This window comes from Cupressus sempervirens, chromosome 10, assembly GCF_028749045.1.
Source record: "Cupressus sempervirens isolate cs-2001-9-10 chromosome 10, ASM2874904v1, whole genome shotgun sequence".
Classification (NCBI taxonomy): Eukaryota; Viridiplantae; Streptophyta; class Pinopsida; order Cupressales; family Cupressaceae; genus Cupressus; species Cupressus sempervirens.
In genome coordinates, this window is record NC_143127.1 from 863,956,488 (window position 1) to 863,981,039 (window position 24,552).

The 24,552-nt window shown below is 35.9% G+C and overlaps 1 protein-coding gene across 20 annotated transcripts in view; it reads right to left on the bottom strand.

Moving 5' to 3' along the window:
• Window positions 1-23,635, bottom strand: part of LOC149536748 (DNA-directed RNA polymerase II protein) — a 121,175-nt gene extending 97,540 nt beyond the window's left edge. For 5 of the 20 annotated variants that reach the window (XM_089803295.1, XM_089803294.1, XM_089803286.1 and 2 more), the window contains exons 1-2: window positions 23,257-23,635; window positions 22,531-22,698 (exon numbers count right to left, since the gene is read on the bottom strand). Coding sequence is in view for 2 of the 20 variants with exons in the window: in XM_089803277.1 (XP_089659403.1) it covers window positions 22,531-22,637 (107 nt within the window). In the remaining 18 variants the exon portion in view is untranslated. Of the gene's footprint in view, window positions 1-22,530; window positions 22,699-23,256 lie in introns of those variants that run through there. The other 15 variants (XM_089803277.1, XM_089803289.1, XM_089803287.1 and 12 more) reach the window with 9 other exon arrangements.
• Between the last annotated feature and the right edge of the window lie 917 nt (window positions 23,636-24,552).

Below are 24,552 nucleotides of genomic sequence, written 5' to 3' on the forward strand. Positions count from 1 at the left end.
TTTGCGTTGGATTATTCTTTCGCTTTAAATTTTGAATCGAGTGTCATCGTGGTGTAACAATACCACCAAGGATTCTCTTGCACATATTTGTCATACAGTGTTGGACTTTCTACTGGAAGCCACAAGCACAGAAGTGTCGTGAGAGGTGTCAAGAACTATTTTCAATACTTATCTATTCTACGTTTGCAGCCTTTGATCCTGCTTTCACCAGCATTGCTTAAAGACTAACTAAGCATTCAAAGAAGTGACATTACAGTTAGGTCATGGAATACTTATGCTTATTTATGCTCTTTTGAAATTGATATAAGAGGCTCATAGTTATTAGCTTGGTATTAAGTAGCCAATAATAGCTTGGTATTAAGTAGCCAATGGTAGCATTGGTAGCACCTTGATCTGAAATGGCCTATTTGTTTTCATTTGTATAAAATTTGTTAATATGCTCTGGATCAAGCAAACTGTGGCACTCTACATTAACATCATCTTTTCATAATTATTATTTAACTTAGAGCAAGATTGAACAGTGCAAGCTTATATCGAGGTATCTACTATATACACTTTGAGATAAGAGACAGCACTCTTCTGAAAAAGTCAAGAATAAATTAAAGTATCATGAATCTTTTGTAAAGCCATAGGCCTAGGTCACGCACAATGCATTGGTTGTGATTATATAATGTTTAGACAATCGCAGCAGAAATTCATCAAGGAAGACCAGCATGGTCGAGATGAAGGGTGTGTAATGGTAGCCATTGAACCACAGGTTATCCTTGCATGATCAAAGAAAGAACAATCAGTAACAAATAAGAAGATAATAAAAGTGGTTTAAACTGAGTCAGCTCATGGTAGTCCATTGTATAGGCCTTGTCAAGTCGAGCAGTGGGTGATCGGGTACATAGTGCCCACACAAATCCTTGGCCAAGGTAGGTTAGTGGCAAGCTTCTTTTTGTGATCACTAGAGGTCAAGGTTGCTAGCAATTGGCAGATAGGTGCATGGAAGGTATCCAAAGCGTAGTTGGTTGTCTAGCCAACACTCTTAACACCATAATGCTCAGTGGCTGGACAGTGGTGTCCCAAGCCTAATCACAAGGTAGGAAGGACCTTTCTTAGTAGAGATTGTGTGGGGATAGTAAAGGATCCACAGTTGGGAGGTTAAGCCCCTGACATTGCTTCTCTCTCCCACCAAACGCCATCACTTGCACAAGACAAAGATATGATCTGCATTCAAGTTATCTACTTTTAATGAGTATTTTATTTTTATGTTTTTCAAGTTCAGTTGAATATGAAATTATCTTGTGACAATTATAAATATTTTCTTCAGTATTGATCAGTTGATCTTAGTTACGATGGCAATTATATTCATCATATTTGTTGATTGAATACACCTTCAATTCTTAGTTAAGATATTTCAGTTAAATTGATTTTAACTATTAATCTCTTTCATATGAACATGTAAAATAGTTGTTATAACTACCTTCTCATGCTCATGAATATGGAAAAGTAACTGCATTCAATGATATGATAGTTGTTAGTTGATATCACAGTAACAGGGGGACGCATCGCCCCCTTTCGCTCTGCGCACCGGGGACTTGGGGACTTTGTTCCCCCATCCTCAACAGCACCACCAAATTCAACCACCTCTGTCGAGGATGGAGGGACGTTCCAAAGTTAACTACTTGCTGATTTGACTATTTATGTTCAATGTTCGATGTTCCAATTCAATGCAATGTTCAACTATTTACTCTTTTACATTTTTATACCTTAAATTGCAATACATCTTTTCATCACAAGCATTCTATACATCTTTTCATCACAAGCATTCTAAGTACCATATGTATAGTTGATGCAGGAGCATCCCAGGTTGCATTGCTATCCTGCATATTTTCCTTCTTTCTTGTTGCTGCCAAGTTGTAATGTCTTGCATTGTCAAGTTTCTTAGTTGTTGCCAAATTCACAATTGGTTGTCGAGTTCGTGGTGGTTGCCAAGATCTCTATGTTTGTCGAGTTCACAGTTGCTACCGAGTTATTCTTTGGTCGTCGAGCTTCCTTTGGTTGCCAAGTTATTCTTTGGTTATCAAGTTCCTTTGGTTGTCGAGAGCTACCGAGTTTCTTTGGTTGCCGGATGTTGTTGAGTTTGCCGAGTTGCAACATTTTGTTGGATTCTTCGTTTGCCGAGTTGTCGTGTGCGGTTTCTTGTTGAAGCTGACCTTTGCATTTAATTTAGTGATAGGTATCTACTGTGAGCCGACTTGTGGCTTATTTTAGCATTTAATATAATAGTTTTTTTTTATGTAATTGCAACAAGCCGACTTGTAGCCATGCATGTATTTAAAGAGGTCTTTAGTAGAGTCTTAGGCATCAGAAGTTAGAGGATAGAAGCGTAGGAGGAGAAGAAGCAAATTGAATTGTGAAGTTTTATCATTGGAAGATTAATGTATGTTGGCTATAACCCAGAAGGCCTTATAGTTGGGCATGTATTTGATTATTTGATGAATATATGAAGGCATTTCTCCCTCTATCTCCCAAGTTTGTTGTTATTCGGTGTTTGTTTCCACTGTGTTAACTCTTGCAGGCGGTTCGGATAGCTTGGTGTGCCTTTGGCCCTGATTGACTCATCCCTCCTTGCGTCAAGTGGTATCAGAGCTCGAGGTTCGTCCTTGTGGAGATTAGATCGTGTAGAATCCTAAGTTAATTTCGGTTGTAGGGTTACAGATTTGCGGATTTGGCCTACACCTTGCAGAGGGCTATGATCTTGCAAGAACCCGATTGTAAAGATGGTTAGAGGTAGAGGAAATGTTGATAATGTCGTGTTGGATACACCAAGATTAGATGTTGTAGAGACAGCCCAGAGAAGAGGAGCGCATCTTGATGATGTGAGTGATGATGAAGCAGCAGCACCAAACCCTAATCCAGAACCTGAAGAAGACCAAGATTATGCAAGATTGTTGAGAGTATTGTCAAGGGCAAATTCCAAACAAGCTCCTAGAGCCTGGTATGAAAGACTACATAACTACTTGATACAGATTGGTTTTCAAAGAACAAATGACAATAGTAGCCTATACAAAGCATTTTCAGAACAAATGAATAAAGAATTTGAAATGTCCATGTTTGGTGAAATAAAATTCTTTGTTGGATTGCAAATATTTCTTTGTTGGATTGCAGATACAGCAAAACAGAAATGGTATCTATATCACTCAATCTAAGTACATCAAAGAGATACTCAAGAAATTTGGAATGGAGGATTCAAAACCAGTTGGAAACCCCATGTGTACTAAACTTAAGCTTACAAATGATGATGACGCCAAAGAAGTAGATCAGACCTTATACAGATCAATGATTGGGAAATTACAGTATGTGGTATATACAAGGCTTGATATTGCCTTAGCAGTTGGAATAGTGGCAAGATTCTCAGCTAAACTCAGAGAAAACCACATTATGGCAATAAAAAGAATCTTAAGATATCTAAAAGGTACTAAAGACTATGGCTTATGGCACAAACTTGGAGGCAACCTTGATCTAAAAGTATTTACCGTTGCTGATTGGGTAGAAAATCTTGATGACAGAAAGAGTACCAATGGTGGAGCATTTTTTCTGGGTAAAAGGTTGGTATCTTGGACAAACAAGAAGCAAAACTGCACATCTCAATCCACAACAGAAGTAGAATATGTTGCAGCAGCAGTGAATTGTTCTAACATTGTTTGGTTCAAACAATTGTTGGAAGGAATGAAGGTTGAAATCAAAGAGCCAATAGTGATGTATTGTAACAACACCAATGCAATCAACATATCAAAGAATCCAGTGATGCATTCCAAAACAAAGCACATTGCTATAAAATATCACTTTGTAAGAGAATTAGTACATAACAAAGAAATTAGATTGGAATATGTGCATACAAAAGAGCAAATTGCAGATATATTCACCAAATCATTACCTAAAGATGCATTTTTGTATCTAAGAGGTAAGCTAGGGGTCATTCCCCTATCTGAAGCTCACTAAATAAAATTTAGTGATGCATCAACAAGCACCAACTTGAAGATCAATCAATTGATGCAATATTAACAAGGACATATTGCAGATGAATCTATACTCAAGGTACGTTGGCATTAATCAAAATTGTCTTTGGCATGTGTTGTCAAAGAGGGAGAAGTTTACTGTCATATCTTTCTGAAATTTTGCAGAGGGAGAAGTTAAGCAATTCCTTCACAAAGGGAGAATACTATAAGAGAAGTTTTCTGTATAAAATCAAAGAGGGAGAAACTTTCTGACAGAGGGAGTCTTGTTCTCAAAATTTCATTGTGCTATGACATGTTGTGTTGCCATCAATGTCAAAAAGGGAGATTGTTGGATACAATTGATTAATTGTGTGTTGTCTTTGATGTTACACAAATGTCATATCAGTTGACAGTCAACGCATGCCATGCTCACTTGGTCAATGAAGACAGTTTTCCTAGTCTACCAAGGGTTCCTAAGTTTACTCTGTGCAGAAGGCAATTTCTACCGAGCTCACTCGGCTGTCGAAGGAAGTTAAGCAGAAAAGAGTGTTAACCGAGCTCACTCAGTTAACAAAGGGAATGTTGAACAGAGTCAGTATTAACCAAGTTCACTCAGTTACCAAAGGAATTTTGTAAGTTCACAGTGTTAACCGAGCTTCTATTGGTTAACACAAGAAATCACTTCAGAATCAGTTTCTATCGAGCTAGGTTGGCTACCAAAGGATTTTCTTATTTTGGCATGTAAGGCTTAATTATTTTACCTATTGATTCTAACCGACTGAGGTGATGAATATTGGTTATTCTAATTTGTATTTGAGCCGACTTGACAATCTGAAAGGTATAAGAAAAAGGTCAAGTTGTGATTTCAAAGTGTGAGATGCAAGTTGAATAAGTTGAAAGAGTTAAAAAAAGAGGAAGCGAACTTGAAGGATAAGAAGATATCCTTGTGGAGCAAAAAAGTGTTATTCGATTAGGAAGGATCAAATATGAACCAAAGCAGAGATCTGTAATCAGCAATTCAGATGCATCACAATCAGGTCATTTCATTGTTACTCTCTAACCATTGTAGCAATGCACTAAAATCTCTTAACAGAATTGGTTTAACAACCATTTGTAAATCCTCTAACAAGGTGGCAATTCCATTGAATTGTTTCAAGACCTTTTGCAAGGCCACTCCTAACAGGGTGATTAAATCCTTTAATAGGGTCACACCTAACAATGTGTTTTGTAACCTTTAACAGGGTTGTCTCCTAATAGGGCTCACTTCAGAAGAGTGAAAAACAGTAACTAGTTATATTGGTGGTTTTTCCCAAATTGGGTTTCCACGTTAAGTCCTGGCGTCTTATGTGTTCATGTTATTTCTTTCATGCTTGCAAGTAATTACTGATAACATCTTAAGATCTGCCAAAGTAATTCACACTCTATATTACCGAGTTATAGTAATTTCTTTGTGTTTATCGAATATCAAGAATAATGAATTTTACCAGACTGAATTTCAATTGACATCTAAGGGATCTGGGATTTATTTTAGTAGTAACTGATTCACCCCTCCCCTCTCAGTTACTCCTCTTATATTTCCAACAGTTCACACATAAATTGACTTAAGGTATTAACTACATAGCGTGTGTTAACCACATATATCAAAGATCCGATTAATCGGTCTATAGAGGGTAGGGTCTGCAAATCTCGATTCTGTGGTTGTCTCTTTTAACTTACGCAAGTTTGTTTCCATGGGTGTGGACATAGGACTACAATTTATCATTCCAAATCTTTTCAGAATATCAACAGTATATTTTCCTTGGTTCAAAAGAGTACCATCAAGTTTCTACCAGAGCTTCAATCCTAAAGAGCACTGTAAAATACCCAAGTCCTTCATATCAAATTCTGAAGCCAAATCTTTCTTGTATTGAACAATGAGGTGATCTTCTCGTATAATCAATAGGTCGTCATCATATAAGATAGCATATCACCTTTAATAATTTTAAAGTAGAGATTTGGATCTGCGTCATTCTTTGAGAAACCTAGTCCCATAAGGTAGTTGTTAATTCTCTCGTACCAGGCTCGAGGAGCTTGTTTAAGTCTGTACGAGGCTTTCTTTAATTTGCATACATGGGATGTTGCATTGTAAATCACAAAACCTTCAAGTTATTCTAGGTAAACTTCCTCTTCGATAGTCTCGTTCAAGAATGTAGTTTTTACATCCATCTAGTGTATCTTCTAGCCTTTAGCTACAGCAATAGCTATAACTGCTCTAACAAAAGTATATCTGGCAATAGGTGCGAATGTCTCCTTATAATCAATTCCTTTATTTTGTGACAATCCTCTTGCAACAAAAAATTACTTCTATTTTTCTATACTACCATCTGCAACATGTTTAATTTTGAAAAGCCATTTAGAGGAGACAATAGATTTCCCTTTAGGTCTAGGTACTATATCCATACACAATTTTTCAGAATGGATTGATACACTTCTGTCATGGAATCTTTCCATAATTAGTGTTTAACAACTTTTGTTACACTGGTAGGTTCTGAATCTATAATCTCATTCATTAGAGCCACATAGTTTGACAATATGTTAGGCCTCTTACTCTATCTAAAAGTGCCTTTGGGTGCCGCAAAGTTTTCAGCTTCCTCAACAACCTTCCTAGCGTAAAGTGGACATTTCTTTTTGTTGAAATCTTAATTTCTTCTTGATGCTCCCTCCGAGTCTCAACATTAATTTGGATTTCATTGGGGTTCTTTCTGGTTGCTCCCTCTAAGGCTCAGAAGTAGGTTCTTCCTCCATGTTTTAGGTGAGTTCCGAATTTCTAACTCATCTAAGCTCTTTAACCTTTTTAAGGCAGTGTCTTCTTCGAAAATGACATCTTTTCTCAGTTCTACATGAGCTTGATCAGGTATGTATATCCTATAGGCTTTAGAAGTTTCACTATAACCTACAAAGATCCATTTTTTCCCAGAAGGTTTTCATTTTGTCATTTTCTCTTTAGGTACATGTATGTATACAAGACACCCAAATATTCATAAGACTTATAGCAAGTTTTATCCTGATAAAGGCCTCTTTTGGTGTTTTGTTTTCAAGATGTGTATGGGGGCATCAATTTTGCATGTAGACGGTTGTTCTCGAAGCTTCTGCCCAAAATGAAGTATCAAGGTTTTGATCATACATCATTGATTTGGCAGCCTCCACAATATTTCTATTTTTCCTTTCTGCTACCCGATTTTGTTAAGGATTAGAGGGTACAGTAAGCTCCCTCTTAATCCTAGCATTAACACAAAACTCTGTAAAAAATTATGAAGTGTACTCTTTCCCATCGATTGTCCTTAGAGTGTTAATTTTTCTTTTCCGAGTAGTTTTCTATTAGAGTTTTGAATTCTTTGAGTCTTTTAATAATCTCTTTTGATTCTTCACACCTCAAAAAGTAGATCATGGTCTTTCTAGAGAAATCATCCACAAAAATTATGTAGTTAAGAGAAACTCCCAAGGAGGGGTAGACATGGATCCACATAAGTCTAAGTGAATTAGCTCCAATGCATTTGAAGTTCTACTCAAACTGTTTTGAAATGATCACTTAGTGTTTTTCCCTAAAGCACACACTTGACATGTCCTATTATGGGTAGAGTTTAATTTGGGCAGTCCTATTACTAATTTCTCCATGGATGTTAAGGCACAAAAGTGTATATGCCCTAATCTTCTATGCCAGATCTCGTTGGAGTCATGAGTTTCATAAATGAGTGCTTGTTTGGTCTCACTTTGGAAATATATATGTATCCTTGTCTTTCACCTATAGTTTTGGCTTACTTAAATGTAGTATTCTTTGGCCATGACAGAACTTTTCCATCCATGAATGAGACTTTGTACCCATTATCTTCTAGGGCAGATATTTCAATACTAGATTCTTTTGATTCCTGGTACAGATAGTACATCTTGAAGTTACATAGTAATTTCTTGATTCTAATTTGATGTTACAAGTTCCTACTCCTCTTACAAGTCGGCAGAAACCATCTCCGATAGTCACCTCTTCCACAATCTCTTCAACCATAGTATCTAGATGTTCGTATGTCTAGATGACCCACTATCAATTACCCAAGTATTTAATTTATTTGATACATGATTTGATAGTGTTGTATAGAATAGGAACTTCTTAGAGTCTACTTCTTTGTTTGATTTTCTGGCTTCAGCAATGGATGATAGTATTACAATAATAGATTATTAGTCTATTATTAGTTAATGTTTATCTATTGTAAATATCTCGTTAGCTTTAGTTAGCTTCTGCTTTTTTAGCTTTATCTGTCAGAATAGAATATTTCTATCCTTTTTTAAAGTTCCTAAGGAAACATCGCTTTATTCTTTTGTATAAATTGACCTTTTGGTCTCTGTTAATAACAAGCAAGTATTTACCAATTACTTCTGTAATATGGTATCAAAGCCTAGACTTCAAAAAATTTCAAATTTTTTATAATTTCTTTCTAAATTATCTACTCCAAAAAAAATTCAAAATTCTTTCTGAAGTCTTTTACGTGCTTCATTATACCTAGTCACAGCTAGGGTTTCAGAGGCAAATCTGTGAATTCATTTGAAAAAAAAGGCATTTTTTCTTGGGCGTTTTTTCTGAAAATTGCAATCTGCAAATCAGTGATTTCTTGGGCATTATTTTTTCTTGGGCATTTTGCTCTGTGTTGTCCCTGCAAAAACGCCTCTATTCTAGAACAAATCGGGCATCTTTTTGCCTGCAAACGTCCTTTTTATGCCATTTTTTACCTCCATGGCTGCCGACTTTTTTTTCGAAACCCTAATTTCTGAGATCGGAAAAATATTTTGATTTTAAATTCTTGGTGGGTTTTTCGAGAGCTCAATTGGGTTGTCCATTTTTTCTCGAAGAACATGCTTTCACAATTTTTCATTGAAAAACGTGCCATGGCATCTCTGACAAACATTTTGCTTGAGCATAACTCCAAATTCAATGGCCGAACTTATGGCACCTAAAAGTAGTGGATCATCACAATTTTTGAATATCAGAACACCGATCAACTTGTTCTAGGTGTTACGAAGCGTCTAACTTCTCCGGGTCCTAATCAAGATACATGGGATCTGAATAATCGAGAGATAGTGATGCTTCTCAAATTATCCATGGCTGATGATCAGTTTTCTCAGATTCCATCCGGCAAGGCAATTGTCGAGCTCTAGACACATCTCAAAGGTCTTCATGAGACTTCTAACAAAAGCAGAGCCTTCTTTTTGAAAAACACTCTGTTTTCTATTGTCACGGATGAGCGCACCTCGCTCCAGGCACACCTAAATAGGATTCAAGAAATCCGTGATCAGTTACTTGCCATCGTTGTGGTTATCACTCTTCGGAGTTTACCAAAATCCTATGAGCATTTTATCGAGACTCTCAACATCACATCTTCTGGTATTGACTTGAAGCTCACTGATCTCTACACCTTGTTGCTTCAGCAAGATCAGTGGAAACAACAATTCGGTAGCAACTCTAGTTCCACCTCCATAGAGCAAGCCTTTGTTGTGAAACCCTTTCAGAAGGATAAAGGCAAGTTTCAGTAGAAGTCTTCTACTCCAGCATCAGATGTTTCCCGAAAGAAGAACATTCAATGCAACTACTACCACAAGTTTGGACACATGAAGGTTGAATGTCGGAAACACTTAGCTGCACAGTCTAAGCAATCAGGTTCATAGCCTAAAGAGAACAATGCAGAGCACACTGAGCAGGCAGAATTTGCCTTTTACGCCTTCATGGCTAAAAGATCTACAAATCATGTGAAGTCGTTTGCCTGGTACATTGATTCAGGTGCTTCTCGTCATTTCAATCACCGCAAAGACTGGTTTACTTACTACCAACCTTATTTAGACTTTGTTATTTTTTGTAGCGGAAAAGAGTACACGGTTGTCGGTAGAGGCAACATTCAAATTTGTTCTATTGGGAGGAATCTCATATTCCTTAATGTGTACTACGTTCCAAGGATGGAACTAAATCTACTCTCAGTCAGTCAATTGCTACGACATTCTCCACACTTAGCAGTCACCTTTAGTTCACATCAGTACACAATCACTGATCGGGTGACTAAGTCAACTGTTGTAGTGGGTCTTGAGGATTATGGTCTTTTCAAACTTACTGATTCTGGTGATTCTTAGGACTTAGCTATGGCTACTTGGCAATCTTTTGTCAACACACTTTGGCATCAGCAATATGGGCACTTAAATGTGCATTATCTCTCACAGCTTGCTCGAGATGAGCTTTTTCTTGCCTTGCCAGAGATTCAGACTCAACAACTCGGAGTTTGTGATGCATGCCAGGCTGGGAAGCAACATCGCACACCTTTCATCAGTGGCGACTCATGGCGAGCTTCTCAAGTACTTCAGCTTATACATGCCGATATCTGTGGCCCTATGGCCACTCCTTTTGTTCTTGGGTTCAGGTATTTTCTATTGTTTGTTGATGATTTCGGTAGAAAAATGTAGGTATATTTCCTTAAAAAGAAATCAGATGCATTTCCTGTATTTCAAAAGTTTAAACCTTTAGTTGAAAAAGAGTCTAGAAAATCTATTATTACTCTTAGATCAAACAATGGGGGGGATACACATGGCATCAAACGCCAGTTAACCACACCCCACACGTCACAACAAAATAGTGTAGTTGAACATCGAAACAAGACAATCATCGAGATGGCTTGATCCATGCCCGAATATAGACATGTTCTTTAGCAGTTTTGGGCAGAAGCAATTAACACTACAATTTATATATTGAAACAGTCACCCACAGTGGTGGTCAAAGGTAAAACTCCAGAAGAGGCCTGGCTAGGTAGCAAGCCCAGAATCGGTCACCTGAAAGTTTTTGGCTCCCTTGGTTTTGTTTGGATCCCTGATGTGTCACACACCAAGTTGGATGCCAAGAGTCAGAAACTCATGCTTGCTGGATATAGCAGTTTTCACAAACCCTATCGCCTAATCGATGTTGAGACATCTTGTCTCATCAACAGTCGTGATGTAGTTTTTGATGAGCAGCGAGGACCTTTCATGCCTATTCCTCTTGTTCCTGATCCAACAAACCAGCCTATGCAGGCTCATGATTTGGGAGTTCGGCTTCCATTAGGTCCACCTAATGGGACGGCTCCAATAGCTCCTATAGCTCCATTTATACTAGTGATACCTATACAAACACCTCTGACTTCTCCAAGATCACCTCATTTGTAGATGCTTCACCTGAGTTTGAGCCAGATTCTTCTGATAAGGATCCTGCTGATCAAGCATCTCCTGGTACTAATGTTGGTCATTCTCCTATCCGGCCTAAGTGGTGAGCTAAGACACTTGTTGATCTTCGTAATGATGAGTTCATTGATGGGAGAACTGCTCGGAAAAAAAGCAAAATTGTTACATCCCAATTTTTGACCTAATTTAAAATATAGCCGTTGAGGTTCACATGAAGCCAATTGACAGTTTAATTTGTTATAATCTCATGAAATGGTAAGATGGTTAGTTATAATTTCAAATGAAAATAACAAGTTAGTTGATCATTTATCACAAATTCATGGAATTGAGAAGATGGTTAACTGTTATGATTATTTATGATTAAATAATTTACTATGATAATTTAATTACTGAGAATTTCCTTGCAAGAAACACATCAAAGGGGTGGAAGCATTGTCAGAAAAGAATTAGGCACAGGAGCATCACCATCATTGGGCAGATGGGTTGAGAACCTAGCGACCTGAAATAGGAATACATCCGTGGGACCCGCATGAGCTATTTAAATAAATAAATTGAGAAACATAAAATAATTGAGTTAAAATATAAAACATACCTCAAAGGATTTTTGATCTTTCATCATATTATTTTAATAAATATTTATATACGTGCATATAAATATAAAAATAATTTGGCACTATCATATTTTAATAATCTAATAAAGTGATATTTACATGTACATATATAAATATAAGATTATAATAATATTCAAAATATAATTCAAAATATAACAACATTTGAATTATAATATTCGAATGATAATCTTTCCAACTTTATCTTCCAACCTTGTATTTATTTTTCCCTCTTTTTGTTTTAATCGAATTAAACACTTGGGAATTCAAATGGCTTATAATCTTTGAAAAAACGAAAGGAGCCAAGAGTTTTCTTTAAACCTTATTATATTATGAGTCGAGAGGGAGGCAGGGATATATATTATTTTCTGACTTCTTTTATTCACTAGAGATATATCTTCATGCATACCCGACTTCCTTTATTAGTCACGGAAATAATCTTTCAACCGGCGAAAGCTAAGAAGGCACAGTTCTTCTTTGTAGCTAAAGCCATGATTGAAGTCTGGCACCTTTTTATTGACTCATTTGCCTTGCCATGGATATATATTATTTTTCCAATATAGCATAGCGTGAACTTTTCAATCTTTACTGCATTTCCTTAATCCTTTTGTCATCTCCACCACTCAGTATCATGCAATCCAATGAGCTGAAGTTCCATTTTCTCTCCCAATCTAAGCAACCATGTTTCAACAGTAAATCGGCCTTATAAACTCGGCTTTTTGAAGCATTTGCATAGATAGGTCTGCAACGTCTCTTTCATATTGTGGAAACCAAAACTCTCATGTAGATTATATATTTTATTCTGACTGTAGCATTGTTATGATAGTAACTTTCCTTGGTTCAGGTATTCATTCTAGTAAATGCTTGATACCCAGATAGAATGTTTAGCTATAATATTGTCTTCACTCAGTATTTCAAAAAAATGGAATTGATGCAAGGTAAAGAAAGACTAAATTTCTGAATTCAATCATTATGTCAAACCGCCATATATAGGAAGAATCACGAACTTCAACAAATGTAGTACAAGCCAAAGATACTTGTTGGGTAACATTTGAATATTAACGAGCTCTTACATGACATGGTATATGTTGACCCAGCCTTTTCAAATGTTCACAATATGTTTGTAGGTTTATCATTTACGTTTGATATCTTATTTGATATTATAGATTTGATGTTCTTTTAATTTTGCTTGTCATGGCAAGTGGAAGCCAAGAAAAACTTAGTATAGATCCATAATCATTATGCCAATAGATATTAGATTTAAACAATCAATTCTGAAATCTTAAAAGAACATAATCATGTAATCACAGATTGTGTAATGTTGGATGTATGTAATCTTCCTGAATAATTGATAGAGTTGTCTGCTTTGAGATTCCGAATACCTGAGACTCACTTGGTTGTGTGGCCAAAGAAAAGGGTGGAGAGGTGAGAGTAACGAATCTGCAATAACATGAAACAGTATCAATTATGACATAACAATGTTTATATTTTTTTTAGGGGAAACATTTAATAACTCATGTATAATCCTATTACTGTAATCTCCTATTGTCAAGTCGAGAGGTGTGGTTAGATACCAGGATGCTCAGTGGATGACAAGATGATCCCTGTCTATTTCGGGTAGGGAGGGCCTTTCTCGTTAGAGATTGTATGGGAATAAAGTTAAGGTCCAAGGTTGGGTGGTTAAGCCCTTGACAATGTTTCACCTCTCCCTAAGTTGTCAGACGTACAATAGACAAAGATAAGTTATACATTCAATTGGTTACCAGAAACAGGTATTTTACTTTTATGATGTATATGCAAGAAGGTAAGATTAATTGAGTTATTTCATCGTTATAGTTATTTTACACCTAGATGAGAGAGATAGATTTATGGATTGCTTTTCATTTATATGAACATCGAATATGAGCATAGCTTCTAATCTTGAGTTGTTGCCACAGTAAAGCAATCGAAAAGGAATGATATAGTGATATCTGGAGCCCTAAATGATACAGTGGTATCTGAAACCCTAATTGATTCGGTGGTATCTAAAGCCCTAATTGATACAGCGGTATCTGATGACCTAAATGATCCAGTGGTAATTAAAGCCCTAAGTGATGCAGTAGAATCTGAAGCCCTAAATAATCCAACGGTAATCGATGCCCTAATTGATACAGTGGTTTGTGATGCCCTAATTTTATATAGTGGTATTTAATAGTAATCGTCATTTGATTTTGATATAGCAGTATTGAATGTCAGTCGTTATATGATTTTGTTATAGTGGTATTTGTGAACTAATCTGGGTGATTGCAGAAACATTCCTCCAATGATTTCTCGATTCCAATTCCCTGGTATGTGGATTTAAATTTCTATAGTAAATTCCTTGATAGTATTTTAAGTTCTTAGTTAAGAAATTTTGTTTAACTGATTTTAACCATCAATCTCTTTCATATGAACAAAACTGATATAATTGTCTTCCTATAAAATTGAAGTAATAATTGTAGTTCTTTGAATATGTTAGTTGTTAATTAAGACTCGGGAAATCTGGTTGTTACAAAACCTACAAATTCTGTTAACTTTGCTCTCATGGCCAACATTCACAGTGTGTTTGAACCTCAAACATATTCCAAGGCTAAAGGAATTCTAGAGTGGGAACAGGCCATGCAATTTGAACACTAGAGCTTGCTGAAGAACAACACCTGGGTCCCTTCTGATCTTCCACCAAGAAAGAAACCCATTGGCTACAAATGAGTTTACAAAATCAAATACAAATCGAGTGGTACTTTGGACAAGTACAAAGCTCATTTAGTGGCGAAGGGCTTTTCTCAGCATCAAAGCATTGATTATGAGGAGACCTTTGCTCCTACTGCAAAGATGAGCACCATCAAATTAGTCCTAGCCATGGCAGCACAATTTGGCTAGAAGGTTCATCAGATGGACGTTAAGAGTGCTTTTCTGAATGGTGATCTCCATGAAAAGGTCTACATGACGTAGCCTCGTGGTTTCAAGGCTACTAGTAAAGACCATCAAGTTCTCAAATTGATAAAAGCTCTCTATGGCTTGAAGCAGGCCCCTCGGGCATGGTACCATAAAATTGATAAGTACCTCACTAATCAAGGCCTCAAGAGTTCTTCACACTCAAATTTGTACATCAAGACTACTGACAATGACATCAACCTTGTGGTTATTTATGTGGATGACCTGATCATCACTGGCAGTTCGACATCTTTGATTCAGAGAATCAAACAGAATTTATGCCAATCTTTTGATATGGCTGACCTTGAGCTCATGCATTATTGCCTAGGTGTTGAAGTTTGGCAACAGTCTTCTAGTATATTCATCTCTCAATCCAAATATGCCAGGGCCCTGTTAGACAAATTTCATATGCAGGATTGCAAACCTGCATCTACACCTATGAAGAAAGGTCTCAAGTTATCAGCGAAGTCTAATTCTCCTTTCATTGATGATGCTACATACAAGCAACTAGTAGGCATCCTTATCTACCTCTCTACTACTAGGCCTGATATCAGCTTCGCAGTCAACTACATTTCACGCTTTATGACAACTCCTAAGGCTGATCATTAAATGGCAGCAAAGTGTGCTTCGTTCTATGAAGGGTACTTCAGATTATGGACTTTTGTACTCTCGAAGTTCTAATCCTAAACTCAGTGGGTTCACAAATTCAGATTGAACAGGCTCTATTGATGATAAAAAGTCAACGTCTGGATATGTGTTCAGTTTTGGATCCGGTGCAGTCACATGGACCAGTAAGAAGCAGCAGGCAATTTCTGTCCTCTACAGAGGTCGAATACAGAGGGACTACTAAGGCAAGATGTGAAGTTGTTTGGCTTCGTCAAATGCTTGGGGATATGCAGATGTCACTAGCAGGACCGACTACTTTGTTTGTTGATAACGAAGGCGTTATCAAGTTCGCACAAAATCTAGTCTTCCATGAACGAACCAAGCATGTAGATGTTCACTGTCATTACATACGACAATTGGTTGAAGACAGGACTATAGATTTGCAGTATGTTCCTACCACAAATCAGACTGCAGACATTCTCACCAAGCCTCTTGGTCCTGATAAGTTTGTCAAATTCAGAGGACAGCTTGGTGTTCTAGATAGATTAACCATTAAGGAAGGGTATTACAATAATAGATAAGTCGTCTATTATTAGTGAATGGTTATATATTGTAAATATCTAGTTAGCTTTAGTTAGCGTTTGCTTTTTAAGCTTTATCTATTAGAATAGAATATTTCTATTCTTTTTTATAGTTTCCTAAGGAAACATTGCTTTATTCTTTTGTATAAATTGACCTTTCGGTCTTTGTCAATAACAAGCAAGTATTTACCAATTACTTCCGTAATAGATAGTTTCATAATTATGTCAAGACATTTAACAGCATAGTGACCATATTGATCACATGTGAAACATTGAACTTAAGAAGCATCTTTACTTTGTCTAAATGAGCGTTTTTCATTATAATTCTTCTTTCTTTTGAAGTTCTTCTTCTTCCCTTTCTTATGATGGTTAGTATTCAGAATGTCAATGTCTTCATTTATGGATTTTTGTTTGATTCCTTTTGGTAACTGCCCAGCTTCTTCTTGCAGGCAGTCAGACCTTAGAGGGTCTAACTTTGGAAGTTTTGACCTTGTACTTATGCCTTGTTTGAATGATTCCCACGAGTTTGGTAGGCCACCTGGGGCTATTAGGGATAATTCTTTGCTAGCTATTTCATATCCAACAGTTGACAATTGATCCCTCAATTCTGTTATTCTCATGAAGAAGGCATTCACAGATTCACCTTTGTTCATACTTCTATGATTCAATTGTGTTTCGATTGCAAGGGTCCTACATGTGTTGTTTATCTCAAATGAATTCTCTAGAGATTTGAACATATGGTATGCAGTTCTTTGTTTGGCTAGAATAAGTACTATGTGGTCCCTTATAGGATCCACTATCATTTTCATAGCTTTCTTATTATTTTCATTCCATTGGGATTTTTCTGTTTCATCCTCAGGTTCTGTCCTTTTGTCTTTTAAATATGAATCTAACTTGAACTCTTCTAATATCATCAATGATCATGATCCTTAGCTTCCATGTTCTAAAGTTAATGGCCCCTTCAAGGCGATCCTCAAATCTTATTGTGTTTGTCAATTTGCGAGATGGAAGAATCATTGTATTTATCAAGGTAGCTCTAATGTAATTAAACTTATGATCAGACTGTATAACTGATATGTATATGACAAATATGATGGACAGAATACTGACTTCTAATTAATTGTTTTGCAAATTATCGCACATCCTTGAAGCAATATTACAATACTGTAAATTGAATATGATTACCAAAGTTGTAATGGATGTTTCTGCTACTGCCGATTAGGAGAGGAGAACATTTATTGATTTCAATGTGTATTCTCTCATGATTGGTCAATATAAGTATATCCACCAAGAGGCATAATAAGTTTGGTCATGACTGTTGGTGATTAGTTGCACTTGAAAAGCTAAGTTACCAATTCGGATGTGGATTCCAAAGCAGATGCGGGAAGCGAGAATTTTGTTTTTGGGGGATGTGGATGCGTATGGATGCGTACATTAATACTATAGATAACTTTAACATATATATATATATATATATATATATATATATATATATATATATATATATAATAAATTAATATTTTATTCTATACAAATTTATTATATATTTAAATAACAAGAATTCCTCAATTACGACATCTAGTCTACCCAAGGGCCAAAAACTACATAAACATCTATTCTTTTTCTCCGTGATCTATTGTACTTTTTTATTTAATGCTTATTGACTGCTCATTTTCTTTTTCTCTCCCATTTCAAAATGAAATAACTCATATTTATATTCCACTTATGTGCTTCGATTGTTGTTTGAGTGCTGAAGACATCGTCATTTTATTATTAACAATAGTAATCACATCTTTCCCTATATGCAAGCGAACAAGTATAAATGTCTCGTTTCCTTTTTATTGTTATTTCTTGTTTCATTTTAATGATCAAAGGCATGAATGGAATCTCCTTTGTATAGATTTGACTGGCGTGATATATACTACCTGTCACACCAAACAGACACCCAATCGCTAACATAACTTCCAATAATGTTTTTATTTGTTCTTAATCACCATCGATTAAATAACAAGCTGCAAATGCCTCAGAAGACGCGATCAAACACAAGCTGCAAATACATGTAATCAAACACAAGCTGCAAATACAAATGCGGATGTGTCACACTGAAGCTTAAGCTGGCCCTGACAAAGAAATGGAGAAGGCAGATGGGAGCTGCAACACACCCAGGTGCCACCCACAGGGCACCCATCCACCTCCATTATCCACACGTATCCGCTTCAGCATACACTACTTTCCTAGATGCATCGGTAACTTAGTTGAAAAGGCATGAACACCTTATTAAATCAATCCAAGATACCCAATCAGGATCGGGTATGATTAGTAACCTTGTAAATGTGCCCTAAGATTATCGGGCAAGTGTTATGCATTTATAGTAATCCTTTTCATAACCTCCAATCAGTATATTAGATCATATACACAATTCATAGAGGTTTATAGAAGCTTATCAGGGATATGCAACCTGATCTGAGAGAAACATAATCGGATATTCACACTTGTTCGATCAGATTTATTCAAGGAGGATCTGTATAAAGACAGAGTAGATTATGTTCATGTGTACTTGTGTGAATGTGTATCAGTTCACATAGTGAACTGTTATACATGCACACACATATACATATATTATCTCCGTTGATCTGACCGACGCTATCTTTTCTTAACAGTTATGGATAAAATAAACTCATTATACAGGAAGGATGAAAGCTTCTTTGTTCCGTCTTTGCCAACTTTCTACAATTCAACTTTGTATGTTCAATACTATAAATTTCTGTTCAACTTTCTGTCCAATCTGAAACACTTCACCTCATGGATGTTTACAGCATTGAAATTATAAAAATGCAAATCATTGCTTTTAACATGTTTTTCTTAGATTGCATATATTACCCAGTTTCAAAGATCTCATATTTATAGCATTAAAATAACCCGATTAAAAATCCTTTTTTTGAGATTTTAACTCTTTCTTTTACAATGCCAGGTTGGACAGAGGGAAATGCAACTGCAAGGTGAGCAGCCACTAATAATTACTATAGCAAGACCGATATTGGAAAAGCCAAAGGTTCTTTTATTGGATGAAGCAACAAGCACTCTTGTTTTCTCAATTTGAAAGGGATGCCTAGGAAGCCCTAGAGAAAATCGTGTCCAACAAAACTACACCGTGCATTGTCTCTCCAGATTTGCCAATGCACATCTTATTGCAATAATTGAAGAGGGCAAAGCCACAGAGCTTGGAATTCTCAAATAATTACAGAAACAATCCATGTACAACAGAAGTACATTGATGACTATTCATCGTCTCTCTACAATTGTCCATGTTCTTTTATTGGATGAAGCAACAAGCACTCTTGTTTTCTCAATTTGAAAGGGATGCCTAGGAAGCCCTAGAGAAAATCGTGTCCAACAAAACTACACTGTGCATTGTCTCTCCACATTTGCCAATGCACATCTTATTGCAATGATTGAAGAGGGCAAGGCCACAGAGCTTGGAATTCTCAAATAATTACAGAAACAATCCATGTACAACAGAAGTACACTGATGATTATTCATCGTCTCTCTACAATTGTCCATGCAGAAATTATTGCAATGGCTGAAGAAGGCAAAGTCGCAGAGCTTTGAAATTGCAAATAAGTATTGAAAAATTAAAAACTGCATACAAACATGATACACATGAAATACCTCATCTCTAGAAACCATCAGCTAATGACAAAGCCAAGTTGGTATTAGTATTCTTCAGGATAAAGCCCTTGATATTTTTTTTAAATATTGTGTACAATTCCCTATTTTTGGTGCAACCTTTTTTGTTTACTCTAAACTAGTTCTACTTGGAGGATAAATTGACTTTTCTTGATTTTGTAAAACCTTCTTGTTCAAGATAACATTTACTCTATGTCAACACCTAATGATGCCTCCGCTGTTTTAGCCCAAGAATCCAAGAAAACTCATTGACTTTTACCACCCAAAATCATACCATTATTCCAGTAGATTGGACTATTATGGCCAGTTGTAAACGTGAACATAATTTCTTAGGTATAAGAAAGCTATCGGTTGTTTGCTAACCCATTTATTTCCATTGCACACATCTGAAGAAGGTACCCACAATAAGCTTACAAAGGGAAGTGGTCCTTTTCTCAACCCTTCCACGAGCTTTGATACAGAAAAATCATCCAATCATATAAATTACACAGCTATTTTTCTTGGTAACAAAAGAAAAAGAACACAAAAGTTGGCATAGCCATCAATCAAGCAAGTTTAATTGAAGATGAATGCATGGGAAATAGGAATGACCATTACAGTCAGCATTGCCTGTAGCCACAACTGGAATATTCAAGCCTCTTCTGATTTAATTCATTACAACGATCAGAGTTTCAGTTTAGTCATTGGATGCATCATGAATGACACTTCATTAATGAAGTCAACCATAGCCAGTCGTATGTCTGTGTTAGTGCAGTGCATATCATCCATTTGATTGCCCCCATACAGTTAGTTTGATCACAAATTGAAGGATGGCCCTGATGACATGGTCCATAATGCCCTGTCGTCTCATATGTTGCCTCATTCAGGCATGTTGATGTTATCAAATCGAATCTTCATTTATGACTTAATAAGGACTCTTGAATAAATTTGTGATGCTCAATAAAAAAAATCAGCATTTGCATGAAGGCTTTGTAGGAGAGTGAGCAACTGAGGGAGATAGTTGGAGTTTTGCAAGAGGGCCTTGAGGGTCAGAGAATGGACATATATGCCTGTCTTGTACGCTTGACTAATGAAATTTTATCCTCAGCACAGATCAAAAGGCTTCAAGAGATCTTTGAAGACATTCAAGTTCTGATCCGCACTCTTTGTGAATGAATGTAATCTTTCTTTTTTAAGTAATGAAAGGGTGCTACCCCTATGGTAGCAATTTGTTGAAATTATGTATGTGTGCGTGTGTGTAAATACCAGTGCCCATTTGAATGGAGAATTCTGTAAATTCAATTTTATTTTATTCAATATAATACAAGGCTTTGGCCGTTTACTGATCAAAATATATGTGTGTGTGTGTGTTTGTAATATATTTCATAAGGAAATAAAAAACTAGAGATACATTTGTTGTTTGTTAAGTGACTGGTCATCTCTTTTCAGGCTGTAGGGGTGAGATCAAAACAAGCAATGAACCAAGCAGTGAGTATTGACTCAATGGAATCATCATTTGTGTCTTACTTTTCCCCTCTACTCTAATAAGTGATACAAGATGGTATTCAAACCAGCCAAACAAACCACGTTAACTACCATTCATGCCAGCAGCATTATTTCAATCTCACCTCTTTAAGAATGTGAATATCACCTAATGCAATGAGTGGTGAGTGGGCCATCTAATTCATCATGGATATGAATGTTAATGTAAACCACTTTTCATGATACATAGGACCATTGAAGAAATTATTAGTATAAATCATAAGTGCCATGCACAGTTAATTCTGAAAACCTTATCTATTTATTGTCAAATTATTTCCTGTTTTTAAGCTGTGCTCAACTAATGACAGGGTTGATAATCAAAAGAATTTGCAACTAATTCAGCCAAACTCCCCACAGAAATAAGATGATTGGGAAGCAAAGTAGTATTAAACACTAGAAAAGATGCCTTATTTCTTTACAAGGGTCAAACCATAGCTCAAAATATTGTTATCAACATTCGCTGAGGGCAACTAAAAAAAAAAAAGATATCGGGAAATATCCTTATGGAACCTCCTTTCTCCTCTTTGCTTTTTCTCTCCTCTCCAAATCTGTTTTTCCTATCAAAAAAATGTGTTTTATCCTTTTCCGGGCCATCCCTACTTATAACAGGCCCGCAGGCAATAAGTTTGCTATTTTACACAATAGAACAGAGAAATATCACCAATAGTTTACCAAGTTCTATGCGATATTTTGAAACTTCTCTGCAATAACTTATCTGCAATAAGTTGGCATTACTTCTCGGTAGCCAACAAATATCAAGATAAGAAGACTTATCACAGATATATCTGCAATATTTTGAACTAGGGATCAAACAATTGAATTCGTCCAAAATTGCATAAGCATCCCCTTGCAAAAAGCCAGAAATATGGAACCATAAGGCATTCTTGCGGAACATTGCCCATGCAACTACAATTTTGTACACTACGACCCTGGTGGAAATACATCATGCTAGTTTTGGAAAGAAATTATATGTAATGGCATACCAGCTATTCTCATTTATAATACCAGACTTTACCACAGATTTCAATCATCGGCTGTATAATTTATCAAATAATTACAGATATTGAATTAAGAACATAGCACACAATGCTTCAGATACATTTCATCGGTTCTTTTGAAATTCAAAGCAGTATGCTCTGTATGTTCCTTTGCAGCTTCGTCAAACCTGACACAAACACTTTTTCCTTCTGAATTTATACATGAACTAGCTACCTAACTCTCTGGTTTATCCATCTTGAATTATAACCACTTGCATTCTCTAACCATAGATATCCATTCATGACCACTGGCTAATGGTTCATTACCTATTGCAAAACAGTTAAATATCCAAAAACAGGGATTGAAAGGAAGCAAAAGTTTAGAAATACCTGTAATTCTCACAAGGTGCACTAACTGAAGACAGGTTTACATTCTCGCAGCTGCCACGGATGCATCCTTTCCTTGCCATCACATCCACTATATGCATCGACAGCATATATTCATGTCCTCAACTAAACTTATCATAACCATGTTTCTTTCGAGGATCCTTGGATCTCCTAAACAAAAATTTAAAAAATTAAATCTAGATTCAAAAAATGGGCAACAGTTCACATGCATGACAATCGAGTTATATAATTAGAAAATATCCAATGCAATTTATCCAAAAGAGAAAGAAAATAATCAATAAGAAAACCTGACATTTTCAATCCAAATGATAATAGCATGAGAACAGGAAGGAAATGCCGCCACGCGGCGGCGAGAAATCTTTTTGAGCTCATCCGATAAAAAATTAAACCAAAAAACCTAATACCCCGAATCAAACGAAGAGTTCGAGAAAACTTCCATTTAAAAAACTCAAGAGAAAAGAAAACAAATTAAACAAAAATTTCAAAACCACAAAATAAATGTAAATTTCATTTCCCAGTTAAAAATTTCTCTACGTGGAAAAACAAATAGGAATATAATATTATGTACAACCATAAATTAAACTTCAGAACCAACGAATGCATTTAACACAATTGTTTCAGAATGAAACGAAGCGCAACCTTTAAAAAAACTAGCCGTACAGATTCCCAAACAAAACATACTTACTGAGACCGGGGCAATTGACTTACCTTTAGATTCCGCACAAATTGTGGCGTGCTGTCAACGATGCTGATAAGAAAAAGTGGCTAGAGTTTGCAGGAAATGTATAAGAAACCCTATCAACGCAGAAATTTGAAAATTGAGACGTACCAAAACCAATCTGCCTTCAGCTGCTGCTTCAATCCATTCACAATAAACGAAACTTGGACCTAAAACGCGATTAGATTCTTCCGCCCAAAACAAGAATTAGAACAATTTAAAGAAAATATTGGTTGCACTTAAAAATTTGTCTTCAGGCATGAGGCAGGGAATGTTAGAACTCTGTGATAGTTGTTTTTCCCAGCTGAGACAACCTGTAGAGCAAGGGAACAGAATGTAAGACGTAACATTTGGAATCTTCTTCTATTTATATATTCATTTTTCAAAGATTATTATATATTGGAAAATAGTTATTACATAAAGGGAAATTAAGTTAAAAAAGTTATAGTCATTATTCTCATCAAAGTTGTTAATTTTGATTGGACTTCCAATAGTAAGGTTAGTTAGAGGCAGGATTACATTAAAAACAAGGGGCGTATGGGCTAAAGTTCCTGTTTTCATGTTTTTATAGTTGATTGAAGTAACTTTTGCAATGATCTTTATCTTGTCAACGCCTCTCTGTTTACTGATGGAAACTTATGACTCAAGATTAGTTTTTTGTGTTTAGTGAGGAACTAAGGGAAAATGTTGAAGTGTCTTTTTAAATGGAAACGTTCATAACATTTTTCTGTATATAAAACTAAGCTAGTGTTGATATCAAGGACGCCTATGGCCCATAGAATATAATGTTATACGAAAAGAGAGTTAAAAGAGAGAATGATATTATAAGGACAAATGAAGGTAAAATAATAGAGAAACTTGAAGAGAATTTGAAAAATAGTAATAATTTTATTATTTTAAGAAATATATAAATAACAATAAAAATTATATTATATGAATGAACTACTCATTTCTACCAGTTCAATTATAAGTTGAAATATTTAATTAAAAAAAATTGTTGATTACTTAAATCAAAGTACCAAAATATGTATTAAGTTTGAAGGGTAGTTTAAATGGTATAAAAAAATTGAGCGAAATTGTAAAATAGTAGAAGATAATAAATGTGTTTAAAATTAAAAAAACAAAAATCGAGCCCGATGGCGAAAAAAGCAGGCTATGCGAAAAGAACAAACCAAGTGAATAAAGCAGGGCACAAAGTTTTTCATCGAAATCACCAAAAACCCTACTGCGGCAGAAACGAAAAATATCAAAGAGGGAAGCAAATCGACATATTCATCAACAAAACT